Source organism: Schistocerca piceifrons, chromosome 7 (genome assembly GCF_021461385.2).
Source record: "Schistocerca piceifrons isolate TAMUIC-IGC-003096 chromosome 7, iqSchPice1.1, whole genome shotgun sequence".
Classification (NCBI taxonomy): domain Eukaryota; kingdom Metazoa; phylum Arthropoda; class Insecta; order Orthoptera; family Acrididae; genus Schistocerca; species Schistocerca piceifrons.
This window is the reverse complement of record NC_060144.1, coordinates 409796110-409821930: the sequence shown is the minus strand read 5'-3', so window position 1 is coordinate 409821930 and position 25821 is coordinate 409796110. Positions and strand designations below refer to the sequence as shown.

The following is a 25821-nucleotide window of genomic DNA, read 5'->3' as shown; positions in this document are numbered from 1 at the left end:
AGTACTGGCAGTGTTCAGTTGTAGCTGATTTGTTGTGTTGTCCTAGTCACATGTGGCATTCATACTCCAACATGTGAGTGCTAATAGGTCTCCCAGTTTCACCAATGTGGACTTTCACCACATTCACATTGAAGTTTGTAGATGCCTGAAGTGTGGAGATACTCTACACAATACTTTGTGGCCTTCAACAGATCATGGATATTGCAGCCGCTCTAGAATATTGGTTTAATTCTTATGCACTGAATCATCTTGCCTATCAGCCGCTGATGCTTCTCAGGCTCTGGAATATTGGTTACTTCAGTTCCTTTGTCTCTTTTGTTATCACTGTACTTCATAGCTTGTTGTATGTTCTTGTTGCTATATCCACTTACACAGGATATTGTCTTGAGCTCGTTCATTTCATGTTGCAGTTTGTGAGTATCACTAACATGGTAAGCTCATCAGTCAGCATATTTAGTGCAGCATAATATGTAATCGATGGCAGTGCGACTCACAATGCAGATATCTGTTGATGTATATAAGTTTCTAGTACACTTTATGTTGTTTGACACTAGATGTTCTGAACATTTCAACATCCAGGTAAGAAATCATTCTACTATTTGCTATTTATGGTGTGATATTATACAGGGAAGACCATTAGCAGAGTCCAGCAGTTAGTCACCCTGAAGAGAATCACCGCAAAGATTGTCATGGGCATTTTAGTTGTTTCAGTGATTCGTTTTGATGTGGCCTAATATGCCAAAATGATTTTATTAAACTGACTCTGGCCGCAGAAACCTATTACTTATATGCTTCATAATTTTCTTGATTGGCACTCAATATGCACATTCCAGTTTCAGTACTTGTCTAGACTTAGTCCTGGTAATTTAAAAGATTCCATTGCTGTTACGTCCTTATTCTTATGGCTTATTTTAATTTTCTGGCATTCTGATAGTTGGGTCCTGAACTGTACTGTAGATTGTATTTTATTGGTTCTGTTGTCTACATAGTAGCTTATGACAAGCTGACTAGTCAGGTTATAAATATACAGGCTGAAAGTCATTTCAAGGCATACATATTTAAGCTTACAATAATACACTTTACACGTAAGTATTTATATAACACCAATATAATAGAGGGAAACATTCCACGTGGGAAAAATTATATATAAAAACAAAGATGAGGTGACTTACCGAACGAAAGCGCTGGCAGGTCGATAGACACACAAACAAACACAAACATATACACAAAATTCAAGCTTTCGCAACAAACTGTTGCCTCATCAGGAAAGAGGGATGGAGAGGGGAAGACGAAAGGAAGTGGGTTTTAAGGGAGAGGGTAAGGAGTCATTCCAATCCCGGGAGCGGAAAGACTTACCTTAGGGGGAAAAAAGGACAGGTATACACTCGCACACACGCACATATCCATCCACACATACAGACACAAGCAGACATATTTAAAGACAAAGAGTTTGGACAGAGATGTCAGTCGAGGCAGAAGTGTAGAGGCAAAGAAGTTGTTGAAAGACAGGTGAGGTATGAGTGGCGGCAACTTGAAATTAGCGGAGATTGAGGCCTGGCGGATGACGAGAAGAGAGGATATACTGAAGGGCAAGTTCCCATCTCCGGAGTTCGGATAGGTTGGTGTTGGTGGGAAGTATCCAGATAACCCGGACGGTGTAACACTGTGCCAAGATGTGCTGGCTGTGCACCAAGGCATGTTTAGCCACAGGGTGATCCTCATTACCAACAAACACTGTCTGCCTGTGTCCATTCATGCGAATGGACAGTTTGTTGCTGGTCATTCCCACATAGAATGCATGCGAAAGCTTGAATTTTGTGTATATGTTTGTGTTTGTTTGTGTGTCTATCGACCTGCCAGCGCTTTCGTTCGGTAAGTCACCTCATCTTTGTTTTTATATATAATATTTATATAACACATTTCATAAACTTAAATATTCTTCAATGGAGTAAAAGCAGTGATGCTGTAAATATGACTTTAGAGTTTTTCCAAATGTATTGACCTTAGTGATAGCTTTTATGTTTTCAGGAAGTTTGTTATAAAGCTTAACTCCCATGTGAAAAGTACCTTTTTGGCACAGTGCTGTGCTGATTTGAGTCATATGTAAGTTTCTGTTTTGTCTGGTAAAGTGCTCATGTATATCACAGTTTTTTTACAGTCTCCGGTCCTTGCCTATTACATTTAATTTGAAGAACAAAAGGGTTTCCATAATGTGTACACAAGGTAATGGAGGAATACCAGATTTCTTAAACAGGGGTTTACAATAGTCTCTAGGCTTGCACCCAAACAAGATTCTAATGGCCCTTTTTTGTAGTTTAAAAGTGCTATTAGCTGTTTTAGAGTTTCCCCAGAAGGTGACCCCATATCTAAGACGAGAATGAAAGTACGCATGATATGCATTCAATACTGTTTTCTCACTACAGCATGATTTTAATGAACAAAGGATTTCTGAGATGATCAGAGGCATTTATTTGTTAGTTCTGAAGGAGAGCATTGTCTAAAAGCTAAGCTACAAGTTCAAATTCTGGAATGAGCAGATTTGTTTTTGCTTTTTTTAAAACTGCAGTTCAATAACAACAGTAACTAATTTAGAAGTAAAGGTAACAATTTACCAAATAGTAGCGGCATTGACTCAGCAACATACACATAAACAAGACTGAAATTTTGCAATCCTGTTTATGTGCCTGTTGATGGTTCAATACCTTTACTCTTTGGGGAGCTGCTATTTTTACTCCCAAATCATTTATATTCTACCAGAACATTCAACTACACATCATCCACCAATATAGTACCAGAAGGAGAAATGATTTACACTGTCCACCACTCATTACACAGGAAAGAATGAGCTATTCACACATAAAATTCTTTGTCCATTTATGCACAGGTGTCCATTACCTTCAAACACAAACTGAAATCTTATTTGCTTGGCAACTTCTTTTACTCCATAAAAGAATTTTTGAGTATGTAATACAATGATGTGTGCAATTTTACACAGAGTAAAGTACAAATTTCTAAATGAAATGCACACACACAAACACACACACACACACACACACACACACACACACACAGTGATGTAAACTAGCCTAATGCACTGAGTGATCATAAGACAGTAACCCCATACAAATCTATTTATATGTAAATGTCATTTTTCATGCATTGTTGCTTACATTTTATGTGTTTTTAATTTAACACAAAACTATGTAAATCTCATTTCCACTAGATCATGTGAGCAGATGAAAATCATACAAACATGGAAGTTATGTAATTGTTGTGAACCAGTTACCTGAATATTTTAAAATATAGAAGCAGAAAGGAATGAATTCATAATTAAACAGACCCAATAAACCTTTATGGCCTTAAAAATTTCAGATTTTTTCAAAGTAAAAACTCTTGACCATCTTACCTTACAAAGAACACAACAAAGCCAGCACAAAATCCAGTTAAGTACCATTTAACACTTTCAAATGCAGACATGCATACTTATAAAATTACAACAACAAAAATTGACCAGTGTCAGTGCTTTGATGTGTCAATGGAGGTTGAACACTATTTAAAAAAAGGCATTTTACAACACACACACACAAATCACAAACTCTGAAACATAACAGGTTTCAAAAAGCAAAGCTCTATAGTAAATTAAATGAGTAGGTACTGTAAAACTGACAGTGGTTCTCAGTGATTATCTATAACAAAAATATTTTTGCAGATGAAATGAGCTGGCCTACAAGTGATCTAAAAATAAAAATTTTAACTCTGAAGATATAAGCTTCGACAATAACATAGCCTAAAAACAAAATGAAAACTGATCATTGTAAAATGTTAGTGAACATAAGGTAAAAGATAAAGCTATCCTCAACCTGAAGGTTGGCTTGAACATCATAGTACTGTACAAGGCATGGTGTTACTGGAGATGATATGGTATGCCCCTGCCTTTCTACAACCTCTGAACTGCAACTAGGGGGTCATATAGTTTCATCTTAAGTTTAACAACATTCATTTGTGCAAGAAAATTCCCCACACCTATAAGTCCATTAGATGCATAAATTCTGAAACTCTTTCTGCCTTTAATTTACCATTTGTCAAACATAGATTGTGATCAGCTGTATAGGATAACTAATGGTGAGGTTTCTTCCAGAAAACCATGGATTACTGAAAGAATTAAAATTTCTTACAGGACTAAGTGACAATTACACGCCTCATTTAGAGTATCAAATGATATCTTTGAAATAACTAATTATCTACATCTACAACTATACTTTGCAAATCACTGTGAGGAGCATGGCAGAGCGTATGTCCCATTGTACCAGTTATTAGGGTTTCTTCCCATTCCATTCACATATGGAGTGTGGGAAGAATTATTGTTCGAATGCCTCAGCGCACACAGTAATTATTATGATCTTATCCTCACAATCCATATGTGAGCATACATAGGGGATTGTAGTATATTCTAAGTGCAATCATTTAAAGCCAGTTCACAAAACTTTGTTAATAGACTTTCTTGGGACAGTTTACGTCTATGTTCAAGAATCTTCCAGTGCAGTTGCTTCAATATCTCTGTGCCTCTTTTCCATGGATGAAACAAACCTGTGACCATTCATGCAGCCATTCTCTGTATGTATTCAATATCCCCTGTCAGTCATATGTGGTACGGGTCCCACATACTTGAGCAATATTCTAGAAATGGTCACACAAACGGTGTGTAAGCAATCTCCTTCGTACATTGATTGCACTTCTCAGTATTCTACCAATAAACTGAAGTCTACCTCCTGCTTCACCCACAACTGAATCTATGTGATCATTCCATTTCATATCCCTCAAAGTGTTACTCTCACATATTTGTATGAGTTGGCCTATCCCAACAGTGATTCACTGATATTACAGTCATAGGATACTATTTTTTTTGTTTTGTTTTGTGGAGTGCAAAATTTTACATTTATGAACATTTAATGCAATTCGCCAACACCTGCACCATTTTGAAGTCTTGTCAAGATCTGACTGAATATTTATCCAGCTTCTTTCACATACTCCTTCATTATAGACAAGTGCATTATCTACCAAAAGCCTGACTTTACTTTTAATACTGTTTCCAAGGCCATAAGAAGGGTAGTTGAACTGATCCACAAAACTACCATCCAGTATCCTTGACATTGATTTCTTGTACAATCTTAGGACATATTTGAGCTCAAACATAATGAGTCTCTTGAGCAGCAAGACCTCCTCAATGCCAACCAGCAAGAGTTTCGAAAACACCAGTAATGTCTCCTGTCCCATTCACTATTGACTGGACACTGACTTTGGTACCACTAACAGCCTTTACATACAAACGTAATTTCTTTGTGTTCTGCGAAAGGTCACTTGACAATGTGAACAGCAAGGGTCCCAACATACTTCCCTGGGGCACACCCGAGTATGGGTGGCGATGACTCTCCATCCAAGATAACATACTGTGTCCTCACTACAAAAAAGTCCTCAATCCAGTCACAAGTTTCACTTGACACCTCATATGACCATACTTTTGACAATAAGTGTAATCATGGTACTGAGTAAAATGATTTTCAGAAATCAAGAAATACAGTATCTATCTGACTGCCCTGATCCAAAGCTTTCAGTGTATCATGTGAAAAAAGTGTGAGTTGGGTTTCACATCACTAATGTTTTTGAAACCCTTGCTGGTTGGTATTGAGGAGGTCCTGTTGTTCAAGAGACTCATTATGTTTGAGCTCAAATATGTTCTAAGATTCTACAGCGAATCAGTGCCAAGGATATTGGACAGTAGTTTTGTGGATCAGTTCTATTACCATTCTTATACACAGGTATACACACACCTGTGTCATTTTCCAAGAACTGGGCATGTTTCTTTCTTCAATGAATCTACAATAGATTACAGATAGGAGAGGGGCTAACTCAGCCACAAATTCAGTATAGAATCTGACAGGGATTCCATCGGGGCCTGGAGCCTTGTTCAATTTTATTGATTTCAGCTGTTTCTCAACACCACTGATACTAATATTGGTTTCATTCATTTTTTCTAGGGTATGAGGGTTAAACTAGGTCATTTCTCCTTGGTTTTTCTTTGTAAAGGAATATTTGAAAACAGAGTCAAGTGTTTCAGCTTTTGCTTTGCTACCCTCAATTTCATTTCCTGTCTCATTCACTATTGACTGGACACTAACTTTGGTACCACTAACAGCCTTTACATACAACCATAATTTCTTTGGGTTCTGTGAAAGACCACTTGACAATAGTCACTGAAGCCCTCATTCATTGCCCTCTTGACAAGCGAATGTGTTTCATTAAGCATCTCTCTGTCTATAGACCTATGCTTTGTTTTACACCTATCATAAATTACATATATTATAAACTGTATTGTAAAATTTTTAAAAGGGTGATAAACAAATCCACAAGCTTACATATTAAATCTGAAAATGATAACTCTAAGTACAAAATAAAAACAATCTGGAATGTTATGAATAGAGAGTTTAGCAAGAGCAATAAGAACAGTAATACCACAGAGATAAGCTATAATGATAAGGTTGTATGTAATCCTGTAACAACTTCTAACGCATTTAACAATCACTTCTTCACTGCAGCAAAACATTTACGTTTTAAGGATTCCTTAATCACGGCCAATTATTACAAAGAGCTGTCTGCAACATTTATGTCCCAATTTGTACAATGTATACGACCCAATTTTTATAGCTCCAGTCACTATTAGTGAAGCTAAAAATATAATCAAGGCCTTAAAAAACAAAAATACTACAGGTGTTGATGGTATTTCATCTAAATCCCTAAGGAATTGGATTGATTGTATATGTCTCTGTCTGCCACGTTTTCCATGAATCTTTGCAGCGAGGTGCTGTCCCTGAGAGATTAAAGTGTGCTATTGTGAAATTACTTTTTAAGAAGGGTGACAAAACTAATTTATAAAACTTCCATCTAACATCTCTGTAAGTTCCTTCTTAAAAATAGCAGAGAAAATGATGTATAAAACAATTGTAGACCACTTCAATATTCCCAACAACCTCAGTAGTAATAAATTTGATTTAAAAAAAATTCTTGAGTCAATAAATAACAAAATGTCATCTATTGAGATCGTTTGTGACACATCAAAGCATTGGACTGTGCAGACCACATTTCCTTAAGGGAGGCTGATTCTTGTGGTAGCATGATAGGTGAAATTGAATGACATCTGCACAATAGATACAAACATCGATAATATGAGACTCAACTCACACTTTCCTCATGTGACACACTGAAAGCTATAGATCAACGCAGACAGGTAATGCACTATTTCTTGATTTCCGAAGAACACTTGACTCGGTACCACACCCGAATCTATTGTCAAAAGTTCGATCATATGGGGTATCAATTGAAATTTGTGATGAGACTGAGGACTGATTGCCAGGGAGAACAAAGCATGTTATCTTGGATAGAGAATCATCGTCAGATGTAGAAGTAACTTTGGGTGTGCTCCAGGGCAGTGTGTTGGGATTGTTGCTGTTCATATTGTATATTAATGACTCTGCAGACAATATTGATAGTAACCTCAGACTCCTTGCAGATGATGCCATTATTTATAATGAAGTACTGTCTGAAAGAAGCTGCACAAATATTGTCAGATCTTGATAAAATTTCAAAGTAATGCAAATATGGCAACTTGCTTCAAATGTTCAGAAATGTAAAATTATGCACTTCAAAAAATGAAAAAATGTGGTATCTTATGGCTATAACGTCAATGAGCCACAGTTGGAATTGGTCAACTCATACAAATACCTAGGTGTAACTTTTTGTAGGGATATGAAATGGTCTGATCACATAGGCTTACTTGTGGGTAAAGCAGGTGGTAGACTTTGGTTTACTGGTACAATACTGAGGAAGGGCAAGCTGTCTGCAAAGGAGATAGCTTACAATTCACTCATCCAACCCATTCTAGCACATTGCTTAAGTGTGTGGGATCCATGCCAAATAGGACTAACAGGGGCTATTGAACATATACATAGAAGGGCAGCACAAATCGTCATAGGTTTTTTTGACTCACGGGAAAGCATGACAGAGATTCTGAAGAAACTGAACTGGCGGACTCTTGAAGACAGATGTAAACTATTACAAGAAAGTCTACCAATATAGCTTCAAGAATCGTTTGGAACTGATGACTCTAGGAATATACTACAACCCCCTATATGTCTTTCAAACAGGGGTTGTGAGTACAAAATTAAAATAATTAACGCATGCACAAAAGCATTCAAACAATCATACTTCCTGTGCTCCATACGTGAATCGAATGGGAAGAAACCCTAATAACTGGTACAACAGGGTGTAGTCTCTGCCACGCACTTCAAAGCAAAGCACTCATCCAATGCATTCTAGCATATTGGTCAAGCGTGTGGGATCCATGCCAAATAGGACTAACAGGGGATGTTGAACATATACATAGAAGGGCAACACAAATCATCATAGGTTTGTTTGACTCATGGGAGTTTGCAGAGTATGGATGTAGACATAAATACAGAATAGAAAGCAGAAGGTGATTCTTAATGGTTCTGATGGCTGTCCTGTTTCATCTGACTGGGGCACACTAGAATGTAAGAGTGCCACAAGCATCATTTTGTGGCCTTTACTGTTTCCTATCTTCATCAACAGCCTCCCACTATGTACAAACACCAAGAAAAAATTTACGATTTTTGCTAATGGCACTACTATTCTCCTTGAAAGCCACGCTATCACTGACCTACAAAATAAATGTGATGCTGTATCTAGTATACATTTTACACTGGTTTAAGTCCAATGGATTAACTCTACATATTGAAAAATCTCAATATAACCAATTTTATGCATCACAGCAATCCCCTTGAACTGTGACAGCCAAAATATATTACATGGTGAGCCTTTTAAATTCCTGGCCATTCTAATTGATGTCAAGCTAAACTGATCTCTGCTTATTCTACATCTTCATGAAAGACTTAGTCTGGGAATTTAATACTCTTCATGTAATTACCCTTGTTGGTGGTATGAATGCTATCAAAGGTGCTTATTTTGTTTTTACTCTATCAGGTGATATGGTATAGCTATTTGGGGTAATCAACCTTTAGCTGAAAATTCTTTAGTGTATATAAAAAAAATAAGAGTTAGAATCATGAGTGGTGTTCATCTAACATATTCTTGCAGAAACCTGTTCTGTAAGATCCAAATAATAATCACCATGTCTCAATACTTATTTTCTTTGATGATTTTTGTCTCTACTAAGCATTCTTTTTTTTAAAACAGTATTTCATTCCATGACCACAAAAACATAGTGTACGTTAAATGATTTATGTAGAGATCTAAACAATTTAAGTCTTGTGCAAAAAAGTGTTCATTATTCTGCCACAAAAGTGAATGAAAATCCACATTAATGTCTTGCCTTGTCTTAAATCCAGATTAAGAAAATACCTTATTGATAAATCCTTATACTCTCTTTATGAGTACCTGCAGACAAATCAATGGTTGTTTCTACAAATTTGTATCTTCTCTTGTATTTATATTTTGAGACTTCGTACTGATAATGTGTTAAACATTACTTATATTCCTTGTTTAAGATGAATAATGTGTAAATATTCTTTTTCTGTACCTAAAGTTATTTTCAGTAATTGATGTCATGGCTACCTAAACTATATCTTCTTAATGTTGCTCCAACCTTCATGCTTATACAACAATTTAATAATTTTTTATTATTGTAAAAGTTTATATTGTATCTCTATAAAAATATAAAACTGGCTCATTTAACAGCCTTGGGATACATCACAATACTGTTTCATCGAATTTGTAACAAATAAATAAAGAAAATAAAACATGGACTATGCAATCCAGTTACTGCTTAAAAATTAAATGATTCTGTGAACACATTTATTTTAAGAAAAGTTTATTATTGCTGTATGATATATATGACTGAGACATAGTTTTGATCTCTTACCAGACCTTTGAATTATCAATCGAATTTAATTATATAACAATGAAAATAATCAATTATTGATAATATAAAGCAAATGGATGGATAAAAATGTAATCATGAAGCAGCAGTAAGGGAACACACACACAAAAGGCTTTAACTTTTACAAGCTTTCAGAGCCAGTGTGTGACGAAGCAAGTGGGACATTTTTACTTCCCCTCTTGTTTTGCCATCTGCCTACTTAAATTAGTTTTTTCAATTTTAACTAATTACATTAACATACATGAATATAATCTGCATTTCCATAAAAGAGAAAGCCTGGCCCTTAGTTTTACAGAATATAACACCAGATCTAATTTTGTGCTTATTTTTAGGTTTGTAATTGATTTTCTAATTTATTTTGACTATTCCTAGTTAGTATCGTTTGTTATGGGGTGAAATCAATAATTAATTCGTAACTTAAATTCTATTGTTGACGTATACAGAAATGTAAATTCTGTGCTAATTATAAACATTTGGAGGAGCAACTAATAGTATTCTTAAAGGATTTATTTGGCTCTATTCGAAAACATGTTAGCAAACTCAGCCCTTAATTAATTCCAAAGTAACTAACAGTTTTGTCAAAAGTATAGTTTGCGTAACTATATATGTTGATTTCATGATTTAATCAAATATTTCGGCCTAACCCTTGCAGTAGAAGAAAAGGTTAAAAAACGGAATTTTTTGACGTATTCAGCTAATTTAATGAGCTAAGTTTTAATTGTAATTTCTGTAAATTTAACTTCAAACAATGTGTAGTTTCAGAATCTATTATTGTGATGAAATGTCATGACCCAATTTTTGGTCATGAGACAGTCAGTCCACAGCCAAGTTTCAGATGAGAAACCTGTGCTGGTTAGTACAACAACAATGCTTCAACTTAACTTGAAACAAGTGTTACACAATTAGGCCGTGTGTTAAAAAAATGACACTGCCTGCTCCATATGTACCTTTATATTCTTCAAGAACTGTGAACTTTGTGGTTAGATTTTCACTGCTTGAAGATGTTCAATAATAAACGATTGTAGCAGTATGTTGATGTTCACCTGAAAACTATTAATGAGGCTTATCAATAGTTAAATGATAGTGCACTGGCCATATTAAATGTGTATATGGGGGGTTGTGAAAAGTGAAAGTAAACATCTGTGAAATGCATATGTGCATCTTTCAGCTACATCATTCAAAGTAGTCAGTGTTTACTTCCCAATCCTATTCTTCAGCCAGTGTAACAACGCAGTATGTTGACACCGAGGACAACAAATGAAGAAAATAAAGTAGGCGAACTGCTCCTTCTTATGGAAGAAGAGATGAAGAGGAAGGAAGTGAAGGAAAAGGACTGGAGAGGTTTAGGGAAAGGGGTGCAGTTTAGAAAAGTCTCCCAGAACCCCAGGTTGGGGTAGACTTATTGGATGGGATGAGAAGGAAAGACAGACTAATATGCAAGAGAGGGATTACTACTAAAACATCATGCACGAGTCAATAAGAATGAAAAGTTAAGTGCATTGTATGTAACAGAGGTGGAAGGGGGTGCGCAAAAAGTAGATAAGTCAGAAAATAAAAGATGTAGAAAACTAAAAAGTAGTGAAGAAAGGAGTAGTTACTGTGAATAAATGCTGAGATGGAAGGAATTAATGTAAATGACGGCCAGGTGGGTGGCGAGAATGAAGGGCATGCTCTAGTGCTAATTCCCACCAACAGAATTCTGAGAAACTGGTGTCTTGGTGAAGAAACCAGATCACACGTATGGTGAAACAGGCACTGAGGTCATGACTATCATATTGTACAGCATGCTCTGTGACAGAATGTTGTGTGTTGCCTGTATTGCACCCTCTGCCTATGCCCATTCATCTTGACTGATAACTGAGTCCTAGTCATGCCAATGTAAAAGGCTGAACAGTGTTTACATAACAGTTGGTATATGACGTGTTGTTTCACAGGTGGCTCTCCCTTTGATAGTATATGTTTCGCCAGTTACAGGACTGGAACAGGCGTTCGTATGAGGGTGCATAGGGCAAGCCTTGCAGTGAGGACAGTCAAAGGGGTAGGAGCCATAGGGTAGGGAGATGGGCACGGAAGGAGCATAGGGTCTGACAAGGATATTGCAGAGACTGGGAGGGCAGTGGAAAGATATTCTATGAATAGTAGGCAAAATCTCGGACAGAATGGATTTCATTTCAGGACATTATTTTAGGAAATCATGGCCTTGTCAAAGGAGACAAGACCAGAATAATACTGAATACTGAGTCACAAGTGGTTAGCTCTAAAGTCTTTTTTTTTTTTTTTGTCACTTGTTAGTAGGTTTGATGTGGACAGAAGTGTGTAGATGGTCTTCGGTGAGGATGAGGTCATCAAGGAAAGTGCCACGGGATTCAGAATAGGACCATTTTCTAGCTTGTCTGATATTCATGCTCATCCCACTCCCACCACACACCTTGCTTGTCACCACTGATGCCATCTTCCTCTGTATCAGAACCCCCCCCCCCCCCCCCACACACACACGCACACACACACATACATGGTCTGTATGCTGCTGAACATTTTCTCAGTCAAAGCCCACCCGATTCCTAGCCTTTTACATCCTTCCTGCTCATCTTAATCAACTTTATAGTTAACAGCAATTAATCTGCCTTTGAGGGGAACAGATCAGGGGTATGGCAAAGGGAACCAGGATGTCTCCTTGCAATGCCAACCTTTTCACGAGTCACTTGGAGGGGACTTTTCTGGGATTGACCTGTTAAAATTCCTGGAGTCTCTAAATACCTTCTCCCAATTAAACTTCACATGGTCCAATTCCAAATCCCATGCTACTTTCCTGGAGGTTGATGGCATCCTCACCAAAGGCCAGCTACACACATCCATCCACATCAAATCTACTAACAAACAACAATACTTACATTCTGACAGTTGCCATCCTTACCTAAAATCATGCCCTGAAATGAGATCCAATCTCTCTGAGATTTTGCCCACCACACCTAGAAAAACTTTTTGTCACCCTCCCAATCTCCGCAATACCTTTGTCAGATCCTATGCTCCTTCTACACCCATCTCCCTACACTATGGCTCCTACCCCTGTGACAATGTCCCTGCTGCAAGACTTGCCCTATGCACCGTTGTACCAGCACCTATTCCTGCCCTGTAACTGGCAAAACATGCACTATCAAAGGGAGAACCACCTGTGAAACAACACATCAAATACCAGCTGTTATGTAAACACTGTTCAACCTTTTACATCAGCATGACTACCATCTCAGGTTTTCAAATCTCATCTGGTGCAGTCCCCAACAATCAGTCTTTCCTTCCCATCCCATTCGGGAAGTCTCCCCTGACCTGAGGTTCTGTGTGACTTTTCTAAACTGTACCCCTTTTCCTAAATCTCTCCAGTCGTTTTCTTTCACCCCTATTCCTTCCCCTTCAGATCTGCCAGAAGAAGCAGGGAGCCACTGGCTCTGAAAGCTTGTAAAATTTTTTTGTGTGTGTGTTCCCCTGCCATCACTTTGAGAGTAGATTTTTTATCTATACATTTACATTGAATTACTATTAGGATTTAAAATTTCTGTATATTGATAACCTATTTAAACAGATGATTATTGTATTTTTTTAAATCTTAATTTGCTCATTATTTGTGACCCACACTGCCAGACATGATGGTCATGTAAGCGTGAGGTGTGCTTGCTTGTGGAAACGAATGTGTGTGTGTTCCTCTTTATTTTTCTAATGAAGGCTCTGGCCAAAAGCTAATGTGTAAGTGTCTTTTAACTGTTCCTGTTTGCAATTTAATGTGTCATCTTTACAGTAAGTAGCAATCTATCTTTCAACACATTGTTGATAAACAGTTGCATATGTCATACAAACTCTTCATAAACTAAATATGTACAAGATCTTAACAACAACATGCAACCGCATCACTATATACTACTTGTGCTAACTAAGTTTAAATTTAACAATGTAAAATTAACAGAAAATCTGTTACGTAGCGAAAACTTGCTGCTTGCTCAGTTTTGTTAAGCAGTTGCTGTATGAACCTGTTAATGAAATGCGTGAGTCTTTTACAGTGTACTGTTGATAAACATTGTGTGTTGTACAGCTCTAGTGACCATCATGGCACCATGTACAGTCCAAAACATCATTATACTAATTTGTCACATATCGTATAAACTGATTCATGGACCAATAAAATGCAATATAATACACCTGACATGGAATACCCTCAGTTTTATTTATTTTCAGTCTGATGAACATTACAGAGCTCTCTGCTGACAATAATACTTATACATTTTCAAATTTGCTGAAATATTTCCAAAAGATACTATGCGATAAAATACGCTATCTTCACTCCTTCAAACAATTTATTATCCAAATTAGAGCACATCTTTCTGTGGCTTCTTCCCTATGTAACTACTTCATAAGTCATGTATCATAAAATAAGTTAAACTATCAAAACATAAGTTATACTGCATAATATTCTTACCCAGACTGAGGCCTGCAATATCTAACCCATTGTTCTCATCATCATTAATGGGTTTCTCTTCCTGTGGCTGATATTTACAACCTGTATATGCACCATTTTTACGACAAAATTCAAGAAGACTCTTCCAAGATCGATCATACTGAAGGACATTAGGGTTACCAACAACAATCAGCAACGCTTTTGCACGAGTCACAGCCACATTGAATCTCTGCAATTAAACATTTTCTTGTTAGTGTCGATATTTATATAATTGTAGCCATCTAGGAAAACTATTAGTGATAGTCATAAGATTCACTATGTTACCGATAATTACAAACCACATTTCACTATAAATCTTGAAATTTTGATTTAATTAATTAGCAAATAAACATTGAAACAATACATCTAAATAAAAATAAAAGTAACTTAGAAGTAAGAAGAGACAACATTATTATTCTTCATTTGGCATTTAATTTTGCTCTTGATACTTCTTGTCAGAAAGATTCACATGGAAATGTTAGTATTCCATACGAATAATGTGATCTCAGCAGAATGGGTAGTGTCTTGGACAGCAGTTATTAGATGGAAATAAAAAAACTAAAACTAGTGCAATGGAATGCAGATGCATGAAATCAGGTCATGGTGAAAGAATTAGATTGGGAAATGAGACACTAAAAACAGTCAATGAGTTTTACTATTTTGGTAGTGATGATTACCAAAGTGGAGAGGATATAAAATGCGGACTGTCAGTAGCAAGAAACACATTTCTGAAAATGAGAAATTTGTTAATACAGAATATAAATTTCAATGTTTGGAAGTCTTTTCTCAAAGTATAAATATGGAGTGTAGTGTTGTAGGGAACTGAAATGTGGATAATAAACAGTTCAGACATAAAGAGAACAGAAGCTTTTGAAATATGTTGTTACAGAAGAATACTGATGAGCAGATTGAATAACTAATGAAGAGGTACTAAATCAAACTGGGAGAATAGAAATTTGTAGCACAACTAGACTAAAAGAAGGAATTGCTTGACTGATCACATCATGATACATCAAAGAATTATCAATTTGGTAACAGAAGGAAGATGGGGAAGGGAGGGGTATAAGGACTGTTGGGGAAGACCAAGGCTCAAATACAGTAAGCAGGTTCAAATGGATGTAGGTTGTTGTAGTTGTCGAAAGACGAAGAGACTTGCACAGAGTAGACAACCTTGAAGAGCTGCATCAAACCAATCTCAGGACTGAAGACCACAACAACAACAATATGATATCACAGGCAAGAGAAAAGTTTCAGTTATTATGAGAAGCAGCAGGCACTTAAATTGTCAAATCCAAGAGAAATTAATAAAGATGGAAACAGCAAGCAAATAACAGCATTTGTATACTCTAAGGAAGAAAGGAGAAAAAATGGAGAAGAAAGTGGAAGGGAATTGTGGAGTGGAAGAAGAGATAGTACAAGAAAAGTAGCAACAAGTAACAGAAGAAAGAAGCTAGGGTAAACTACTATACTATTCAGATGAGCAACTAAGCTTCAAGAATAAGTACAAATCTAACTATAAAATTTTCACATTTGTAAGTGCATACTGCACATACAAAATACCAAGTTTCAGCATAGTTCAGATTCCCCATTTAACTGGCAGCCTCTTGTAATTATGAGTGAGATGGTGTTCACATAAAGAGGAAGAAAAAGTGTGCCATTAAGTAATAGTAAGGCTGGCCACCATGAAATACAGAGCCACTCCTTACAATGTGGTATACTGCCCTTTTATATTTTCTTATTTTCTTGTTATATAGAAAGGATATTTATATATAAAAACAAAGACGAGGTGACTTACAGAACAAAAGCGCTGGCAGGTCGATAGACACACAAACAAACACAAACATACACACAAAATTCAAGCTTTCGCAACAAACTGTTGCCTCATCAGGAAAGAGGGAAGGAGAGGGGAAGACGAAAGGAAGTGGGTTTTAAGGGAGAGGGTAAGGAGTCATTCCAATCCCGGGAGCGGAAAGACTTACCTTAGGGGGAAAAAAGGACAGGTATACACTCGCACACACGCACATATCCATCCACACATACAGACACAAGCAGACATATTTATATGGTCTTTAAATATGTCTGCTTGTGTCTGTATGTGTGGATGGATATGTGCGTGTGTGCGAGTGTATACCTGTCCTTTTCTCCCCCTAAGGTAAGTCTTTCCGCTCCCGGGATTGGAATGACTCCTTACCCTCTCCCTTAAAACCCACTTCCTTTCGTCTTCCCCTCTCCTTCCCTCTTTCCTGATGAGGCAACAGTTTGTTGCGAAAGCTTGAATTTTGTGTGTATGTTTGTGTTTGTTTGTGTGTCTATCGACCTGCCAGCGCTTTTGTTTGGTAAGTCACCTCGTCTGTGTTTTTATATATAATTTTTCCCACGTGGAATGTTTCCTTCCATTATATAGAAAGGATATTTAAATTGTTAATACTGTGTGGAAAAAACACTGCCAAAATGTGAGGCTATGACTATTTTCAACTACTGAAAGTTACTGGTATTTAAAAAAAGAAGAGACAGGGACATGTCAGACTGAGGTCAGAATGCACACTAATGCAATATTTTGTTACACTTGCACCAAATATATCTTCAGTTTAGCATTTGTGTGACATATTCAAGCTTTGTTAGAGCAAAAGAAAGCTGCAATGTAATTTTAGGTACGCACTGCAGCCATTATGAATGAGGCACAGACTAAGGCACTGTGAGCTTACCATAAAGATGCTGAATCTCATGAAGTCTAATATTGTGTACTATGAGAAACACAGCAAAATTCAGTTTGAAACATAATAAGTAAGAGAAGGTTAAAAAAAATCATGGACCAACGTAAGGATAAAAAACATTTTATATGTTATGATGGCATATCATGTAATAAAGGAAAATGGATTGGATGGAAGTAGAAAGTGATACCATTCTGTCCCAATTTACTATGAAGACTTGAAGACAATTCCCAAAGAGTAATAGAGAAGGATTCTGATAGAGATCCAGATTAATAAATGGAGCCCTGGAGGGTGGCAAGATGAGAGGATATGTTGGAGAATAAGTTCCCATCTGTTAAGTTCAGGAAAGCTAGTGATGTTGGAAGGATTCAAAAGGTAAGTGGTATAGAACACACACTGTGTAGTCCTAAACCATAGACTGTACACAGACTAGCTCAGTGCCGCAAAAGGGCATCAAGTAGGTGCTAACCCATGCACCACTGGAAAGAGTGGGCAGCGTCACACCTGCACAAAGACAGAGTTCAACACCCCCTGTCAACACTGATTTAACCAGGTGCCCATTGCTAGTCAGCTGCAGTTCGGTCGCAGGCTGCAAGGACATCAGTACTGAGTAATAGAGAGACATTACTTAGCCTGCATTCTGTGAGTAGTAATAGAGCCTACAGTACTTGCATGCAGGAGGCAAAGGAATCAAGAGAGGTTATGCTTCCATTCTTTTTTTGAAATAAAGAGTTCAACTAATCTTCAAGTGTTTAGTACAGATGATTTTGGATTCCTGCCACCGGACATCACAACTTCTCTCCTTCCTTGTTTCTGTCAGTGTGCTTTCTCTCTCAACACCTGGCACAACACATGCAGTTAAATCAATTCCGGACAGCAGGTTTTACAATTAAGAGGGTGGGGAAGCTGGATACTATGTGAACAGTCACTTGGAAGTTAGTATGCAGCACAAAAGGTGCGAGGGAGGAGGGTAGTGGAGCTATGGGGTCCAAACACCAAACTAATGAATTTACATCTACATGATTACTGTGTAATTTACACTTGAGTGTTTGGCACAGAGTTCATAGAAGTACTTTCAGACCCATTCCACTCTCAAAAAGCACGTGGGAAAAATGTACACAATAATCTCTCTGTGCAGTCTCTGATTTCTCTTATTATGATGTTTGTTTCCACATAAGTAGGTAGGAATCAACAAACAAAATATTTTGACATTCTGCGGAATAGTTGGTGACTGAAATTTCATGAAAAGATCTCACCACTATGAGCAATGCCTTTGTTGTAATGACTGCCACCACAACTCACCAGTCATGACACACTCTTCACTATTTTATGGTAACACAAGACGAGCTCCCCACTTCTGAACTTTTTTGATATCCTCTGTCAGTCTACCCAGTAAGAATACTATACTATGCAGCACTACTCTAAGAGAGGATACACAAGCCTAGTATAGGTAAGCTCTTCAACAGATTTGTTGAGTCTTCTACATGCTTTGCCAATACAACATAGCCTTTGGTTTGCCTTCCCTACAACATGTTCTATGTGATGATAGCTAATTTTGTTGTTCTTTGAGGTATATGGAAGACACAATATGTTCCAAAAACCTACTACAAACTAATGTCAATGATATTCGAACTAACACAAACTAGATATACTGTTTCAGAAAACACAGTGAACATATGATCAAAGACAACAATCAAAGATGTTTATTATCATTTGCAAACTTGTTTGTAATGAATCACTAGCATCCATCAACAGTCAATTGCTGCTGCAGACATATGATAGACCCTTATTAATATTCATGAAAATGAAGTTAGACTGTTTGCGGAAATGTTTGTTCATGTCATATCTCCAAAGCATTGTATAAAAAGTTTGTACTACAGTTAAAGTTTTTAATTTATGTGGTTTTAATATGATTAACACTGTCAAAAGTTTTCTACAAGTTGTATTGTGTGACTGAGGAACATAATGCTATTACATCACATGAATTATAAAATTTCATTTCAGATTTATTAATGGAATAATATTCATCATCCACAGCTACAAACTGACCACTTTTACAAAGACCAGCTTTGCAGCTGTCCTCTGCAGGACAAACAGTCATGAATTTAGCCGTGGAGGTTTTTAAACTTTGCCTACCATGTACTTATGGGTTGTATGCATAGAGCTCTGTAATATGCATTTACCAATTACGACTGCAATAGAGTCAGTATATTCTATGGATGGGCTGTGGCAGTTTACCCCCAAGTTATCTCGTAAGATCTCTTGCTATTGAATAAGCTCAATAACCAGATATGAACATCCCCTCATTCATTCATTCTGTCAGTTTGGCATTGATCTGTATGTAGAAATCCATAAAATGACAAAAGCCATTTAGTAGATGGCATGAGCAGATTCATATTTGTTGCTGCCTTCAGTGGCATGTGTTTTGCCTGTGGTGTTTGATGGCAGTATGAGGTAATAGGTGGGTGCATTAGAATAGTTGCAGAGGTAATAACTGAGGCATAGGGATGGTAGTCTGAGAACATTATTTCATTCAATTTAATATTTATCTCTGGCTTCAAAGACAAAGATTCTGAGAGTACGTAGAGGAGCATAGGGAGTCCAGAATGAGGTTTTCACTCTGCAGCAGAGTGTGCGCTGATACGAAACTTCCTGGCAGATTAAAACTGTGTGCGGGACCGAGACTCGAACTCGGGACCTCGTCTCCTAGCTTCCAAACTTTTACAGAAGCTCTCCTGCGAACCTTGCAGAGCTAGCACTCCTGAAAGAAAGTATATTGCGGAGACATGGCATAGCCACAGCCTTGGGGATGTTTCCATAATGAGATTTTCACTCTGCAGCGGAGTGTGCACTGATATGAAACTTCCTGGCAGATTAAAACTGTGTGCTGGACTGAGACTCGAACTCAGGTCCTTTGCATTTCATGGGCAAGTGCTCTACCAACTGAGCTACCCAAGCACAACTCACACCCCGTCCTCACAGCTTTACTTCTGCCAGTACCTCACCTCCTACCTTCCAAACTTTTTCAGAAGCTGTGAGGACGGGGCGTGAGTCGTGCTTGGGTAGCTCAGTTGGTAGAGCACTTGCCCGCAAAAGGCAAAGATCCCGAGTTTGAGTCTCGGCCCGGCACACAGTTTTAATCTGCCAGGAAGTTTCATATCAGTGCACACTCCACTGTAGAGTGAAAATCTCATTCTGGAAACATCCCCAAGACTGTGGCTAAGCCATGTCTCCGCAATATCCTTTCTTTCAGGAGTGCTAGTTCTGCAAGTTTCGCAGGAGAGCTTCTGTAAAAGTTTGGAAGGTAGGAGGCGAGGTACTGGCAGAAGTAAAGCTGTGAGGACGGGGTGTGAGTTGTGCTTGGGTAGCTCAGTTGGTAGAGCAGTTGCCCGCGAAAGGCAAAGGCCCCAAGTTCGAGTCTCGGTCCAGCACATAGTTTTAATCTGCCAGGAAGTTTCATATTAGCCCACACTCCACTGCAGAGTCAAAATCTCATTCTGGAAACATCCCCAAGGCTGTGGCTAAGCCATGTCTCCACAATATCCTTTCTTTCAGGAGTGCTAGTTCTGCAAGTTTCGCAGGAGAGCTTCTGTAAAAGTTTGGAAGGTAGGAGGCGAAGTACTGGCAGAAGTAAAGCTGTGAGGACGGGGCATGTGTCGTGCTTGGGTAGCTCAGCTGGTAGAGCACTTGCCCGCGAAAAGCAAAGGTCCCGAGTTCGAGTCTCGGTCTGGCACACAGTTTTAATCTGCCAGGAAGTTACAACGAGCATAGGGAGTGTTGGTCAGTGAACGCAATGTATAGATTAAGGAAAAGTTAAATAAGGACAAAGTAATGATCCATTAAGAATGTACGAAGGGACTGATGGAAAGATAGGTTGCAGCTTCATATGAGAACTTTAGGGACAGTTCCAAGAGCTAAGCTTGGCAAATGGAATGAAATCCATCACTAAGCTCATGATCTCCTTCTTCAGAGCTAACATGAAAACATACACTTCCCCCTCCCCATATCAACAGCATCAACCCATCTACTCACGTGGCTGCATTGTCCCACCAGGTCACCAGTGTTGCAGTCTCACTGGGTGAGAGGTTTTATCACATAGAATGGAAGGGAGGAACAGGGAGGAGGTCAGTTTAAAGGAGAGGAGAAGGTAAATGGGTGGGGATGACAGCCAGGGTGCAAAAGGAAACAAAATAAGAATATGGCACAAGTGAACCCACCCTGGTCCAGGCAGGATAGGCTGGGTGCAGCACACAAGGAAAAGAGGAGGAACTGATTTGATGACTGAGGTACAACAGAGGGAGAGGGAGACAACAAGAGAACAGTGGTGATGCAGATAAATAAAATTAGAGTGGGATAGAAAGAGGGTACAGTGGAGACTCGCAGAGATTGGGCTAGAAGGGTGCAGGACCAAGGAGAACTACTCTCACACACATAATTAACAGAAGCTAGTATTGCAGAAGCGAAGTGAGTGTGTGTGTGTGTGTGTGTGTGTGTGTGTGTGTGTGTGTGTGTGTGTGTGTAAGGGGGAGAGGGTTGGAGGGAGAAGATCCAAATGGCATGGAGTTTTTTAGCAGCTACTGGTGCAATACATGTGTTCAGGGGCATGTTCTGCCATTCAGTAGTAGATTTTGCTCTTGGCCACAGTTTGGCAGTGATCATTCATTCAGGTGGACAGCTGGTTTGGTGTTCACATCCATATGAAAGACTATATTTACTGTGCAGCTGGTATATGACACTGCTATTTTCACAGGTGGACTAGACAGGACTAGAATAGGATATGTTTTGAGGGTGCATAAAATAAGTCTTACACACATATTTTTCACAAGGATACAACCCATGTGTGAAGGGGTTGAAGATCAGTGTTGCATAAGATGGACAGGGATAGTGCACTGATTTTGTGGTACCCATCCTTATGCCTCAACTAGCCTGAATCATTTGCCACTTCCAAACGATGGCTCAGCAGCAGAGCATGATGCTCAGCAAAAGTTTCTTGACTGTAATGGCTGCTTCTCAGCCCATGCCAACTTGTCCCCCCCCCCCCCCCCCCCTCCCCAATACAGTTATTCCCAGGCCATTGCTCCCTCTTTAGTTGTCATCAACCCTATCTGTTTTTCTAACCCTCTCTTGTTGACACAGCCCCCATTCCAGAAAAATGTCTCTTTACTTGAAGGAAGGACACTGTCATAAGGGTTAGCAACCATTTTCATCATTTTTTTCATCTGCAAATAGAGTTAAGTTGTAAAGCATGCTCTTGAACAATGTGTTGGACATCCAAGGGCAGGCAGTTTATCTATGTCCATTCACGTTTATGCTGGTCCTCCCTATATAAAGCAACTTTTAGTAAATTTGTGTCAGTTAGTTAACATCTCCACTTTTGTAACTGCCACCACATTCACATCAAACACCTGCAGCCTTAGTAACTTTGATAAATGTATCTCCTCTAACACCAAACGCCTCAATACTGTTATGGTCGTATGACTTTCAGTTCATATTTCTGCGATGCATACAAGGAACCGTATCGATTTCTGGCATCAGTGTGCCTTTACGCAAAGAAAAATTGTTCGGTTGTCAGAGATGCCAGGCATGGATAGCAGTTTTAAGCATGTGGCGGGTGAGCCTGTGATGACTGGTGGACTGGAAGACAGAGGGCAGAGTAAGCTGTGTAGTGGAAGCTGGACACTTGCTAATTGTGGTCTGCAAGCACCGGAAGTGCCACGGCATCGTTTGAGTGATGGATCAGTGGCCCAGAGATTGCTTTTTAGTTGGATGGTGGGGTACACATTACATCAGGATTAGTGCCTCACACTTCTACTGATTTCCATGGGTGTTGGCATTCAGTCTGGAATTTAAAATGGGTTATTTTCCTTGGCTGGAACTGTAATTTGTCCATCTATGATTGACTCTGGTCACATACAGGTTCAGTCTGTAAACTGAACTGTTTATGGTTAGCAAGTCTCCAGAGAATTTTTCCTATTTCTTCTGGGACACATCATATTGGATGTTGCACCAAAGATTGAGCTGTGTTTATCATTGACCGTGTGTCACGAAATTGTACCATGGCAATGTTCTGCAAATTTGCTTGTATGTGTGGCTAATCAGATGCCTTTCTGATGTAGACTTTCCAAGGTGGGTAAATCATGTTGACTTGTGTGCCTGATATTCTAGAGAAGTGATGGTAGCTTCAGGGAACTTTGTGATTGTGGATATATGTTCTAAGGTTCCACTGGCCGAAATTTGCAAGTAAGGGAGTTAATTAATTTCTGTGATTACAAAGCTGTCAATCAATCCCATCAATTGTTCCAAATTACCTAATGTTCAAGAGGCAGGGTGAATGTTGGTTAAGGCTGATAGTGATAATTTGTCATTTACAGAGTTTGTCCTTAGCATGGGACTGTAGTTAAGTGAGCCATGTACTGATGTATCTGACACTGATGAAGAGTGATTTGTGTGTGGCTGCATTAGCACATGTTATGTTTCAGCGCATTTTAATTAAAGTTGGTTACTGGTTCTTCAGTAACTACCATAATGTTGGTATTCTCATAACCGGAGTGGCTGAACAGGTGCTAACTCAATCATTTGTCAGTATCGCTATGGCCAGTTATGTTAATGTGAAAAAATTTCTGAACTTAAGCTTATTTGATTTAGAAAGAATACCTTGCATGATTTTAAATTTTTAAAGTTATTGTTGTTAATGTTTAAAGTAAAAGGAAAATTGGGCAATCTAGAACTTCAGTGATTATTCTAAATTCCTTGGATCATTGTAACTTTTTAGGGGTGTTGGTTCCAATGTTAAAGAGAAGGGAAATTTTGGGTAACTCAGAATTTCAGTAATTACCTTTAAATATTTTGAAATATTTTACATTCTAAAAAATTTGCATGATTTTAGTGTTTTCAGGATTATTATTTTTTTTAAGAAAAAGGAAGTATGAATTTTTTTGTATGCCTGTGTATGCTTGGGTAAATTAAGTAAACCAATAAATGTTTGGCTACTGTGCTCAGCTGTGTACCACACCAGAACCATTGTGTTCTAGCTTGTCTATCTCCAAAGGTTACCTTTCTCTTTTGAATCTTTAAGAGAAGGTATCAATACTTATACAATAATTTCTCCCAGCATCTCCTTTCTTAAAGCTTTCTGGCTCTCTCCTTCTCACTCCATTGTGGATACACACTCACGCCTTGAATGCTTCAAAAATTGCTATGCCTGGGAAGTAACAATTGCAAGTTGAACATTTAAATGATATTATCCCTCTCTTCTATCATTATCAAACAATCCACAGCTTTGTTCTGTACCCTTCTTGAGCTTAACAATGTTTTTTTCAAAGACTTTGACATTTTCAGGCAACCATACATACCCTAAAGTTCCTATCCCTGCAACCATCCCTACTCCACAACTGGATTCAAGCTCTCACCCATTACCAAATATTACTGCTGGACCATCACTGGAAAAATCTACAACATCAAAGGAAGGGCCACATGTGAAACTAATCATGCTTCATTTCAGTTGGCATGTGCCCACTTCAAAGCTTTTAAAGAGAAAACCATCACCAAATTTGCATTTATCATGAATGGACATAGACAAACTGTCAGGTATCCAGTTTACGAGGATGATCAATAGCATAACTTATGAAAGCAGAGCACTTGCTACAACACACTTCTCACTCCATCCCTTCTGCTCAGAACCAGTTTCCCCAAAACAGTCTCTCCAACATATCCTCTAACTTGTCATTCACTCAAGTCAGCTGGTTAAGAAAATATAAAGATGACTTAATAATGAATTACATTCACACACACCATATTTTCAGAAACACAGACTATCAAAACCTTTTTTTCCATGATAATTACAAGAGATATCTTTTGGCAGCTCCACAGGTGTTTCACCTTTATCTTCATCAAAAAATCAGCTTGCTACTTGTCAGTGCTGATCAACCTGAGGCTGAACTCAACTGGATTAATTAGCTCACAATTATAGTGGCGCCTCATGTCAATGTGTTCCATTCAAGCATGATGCACGCGATTGTGACACTGTGCAAGGTCACCTCTGTTATCACAGAACACACTTACATGTTTTTCACTGTATGACAGTTCGCAGACCACTCCTTGAAGGCATATTACTTATCATGTTACAGTTGACAGGGACATGTATCTGTCTTCTGTCATTGATAGATCACCTCTTTGTTGCAGTTTTGAATTCCAGGAAACTGCTACCTCAGCTAACTTAAAAATGCAGCATATCCTCAATCCAGATTTGAAGTATAATCAGCTTTGCAGAAGACTTCAGTTTTGGTTCTTCTACTTTTTCAGAAAGTTAGTACTATATTTATGGTGTCTTTGATGAATATCATAATTCGTTTATTTCCCACATGTTTTTTTTTATAATTAGAGTTAAATCTACTTACATACCCCACAGTACATGCAATTTACAGCCTTGTGACTTGAGCCAACTATAGGAGCAAACCAACAGCATGCTGATAAGGAATGCAATTTAACACAAGCTCTTCCTCGTCTGCCAGTTTTTCTTTACATTTTTGTAGATCTGGAGGGATGCTTTCTGAAGTATGGTACATGCAGTGGCATATACTGACTGATCATTTTATACCTTTATTTCAAACAACTATGAGGTATAACATTACAAGCACACAGAATAGTGCCAAGAGTAT

At 38.2% G+C, this 25821-nt stretch overlaps 1 protein-coding gene across 1 annotated transcript in view; it reads right to left on the bottom strand.

The window, feature by feature from the left end:
- Window positions 1-25821, bottom strand: part of LOC124805352 (putative helicase MOV-10) — a 447080-nt gene that overhangs the window by 18769 nt on the left and 402490 nt on the right. Inside the window, exon 19 of the mRNA XM_047265888.1 lies at window positions 14436-14643. Coding sequence (XP_047121844.1) covers window positions 14436-14643 — 208 coding nt within the window. The remainder of the gene's footprint in view (window positions 1-14435; window positions 14644-25821) is intronic.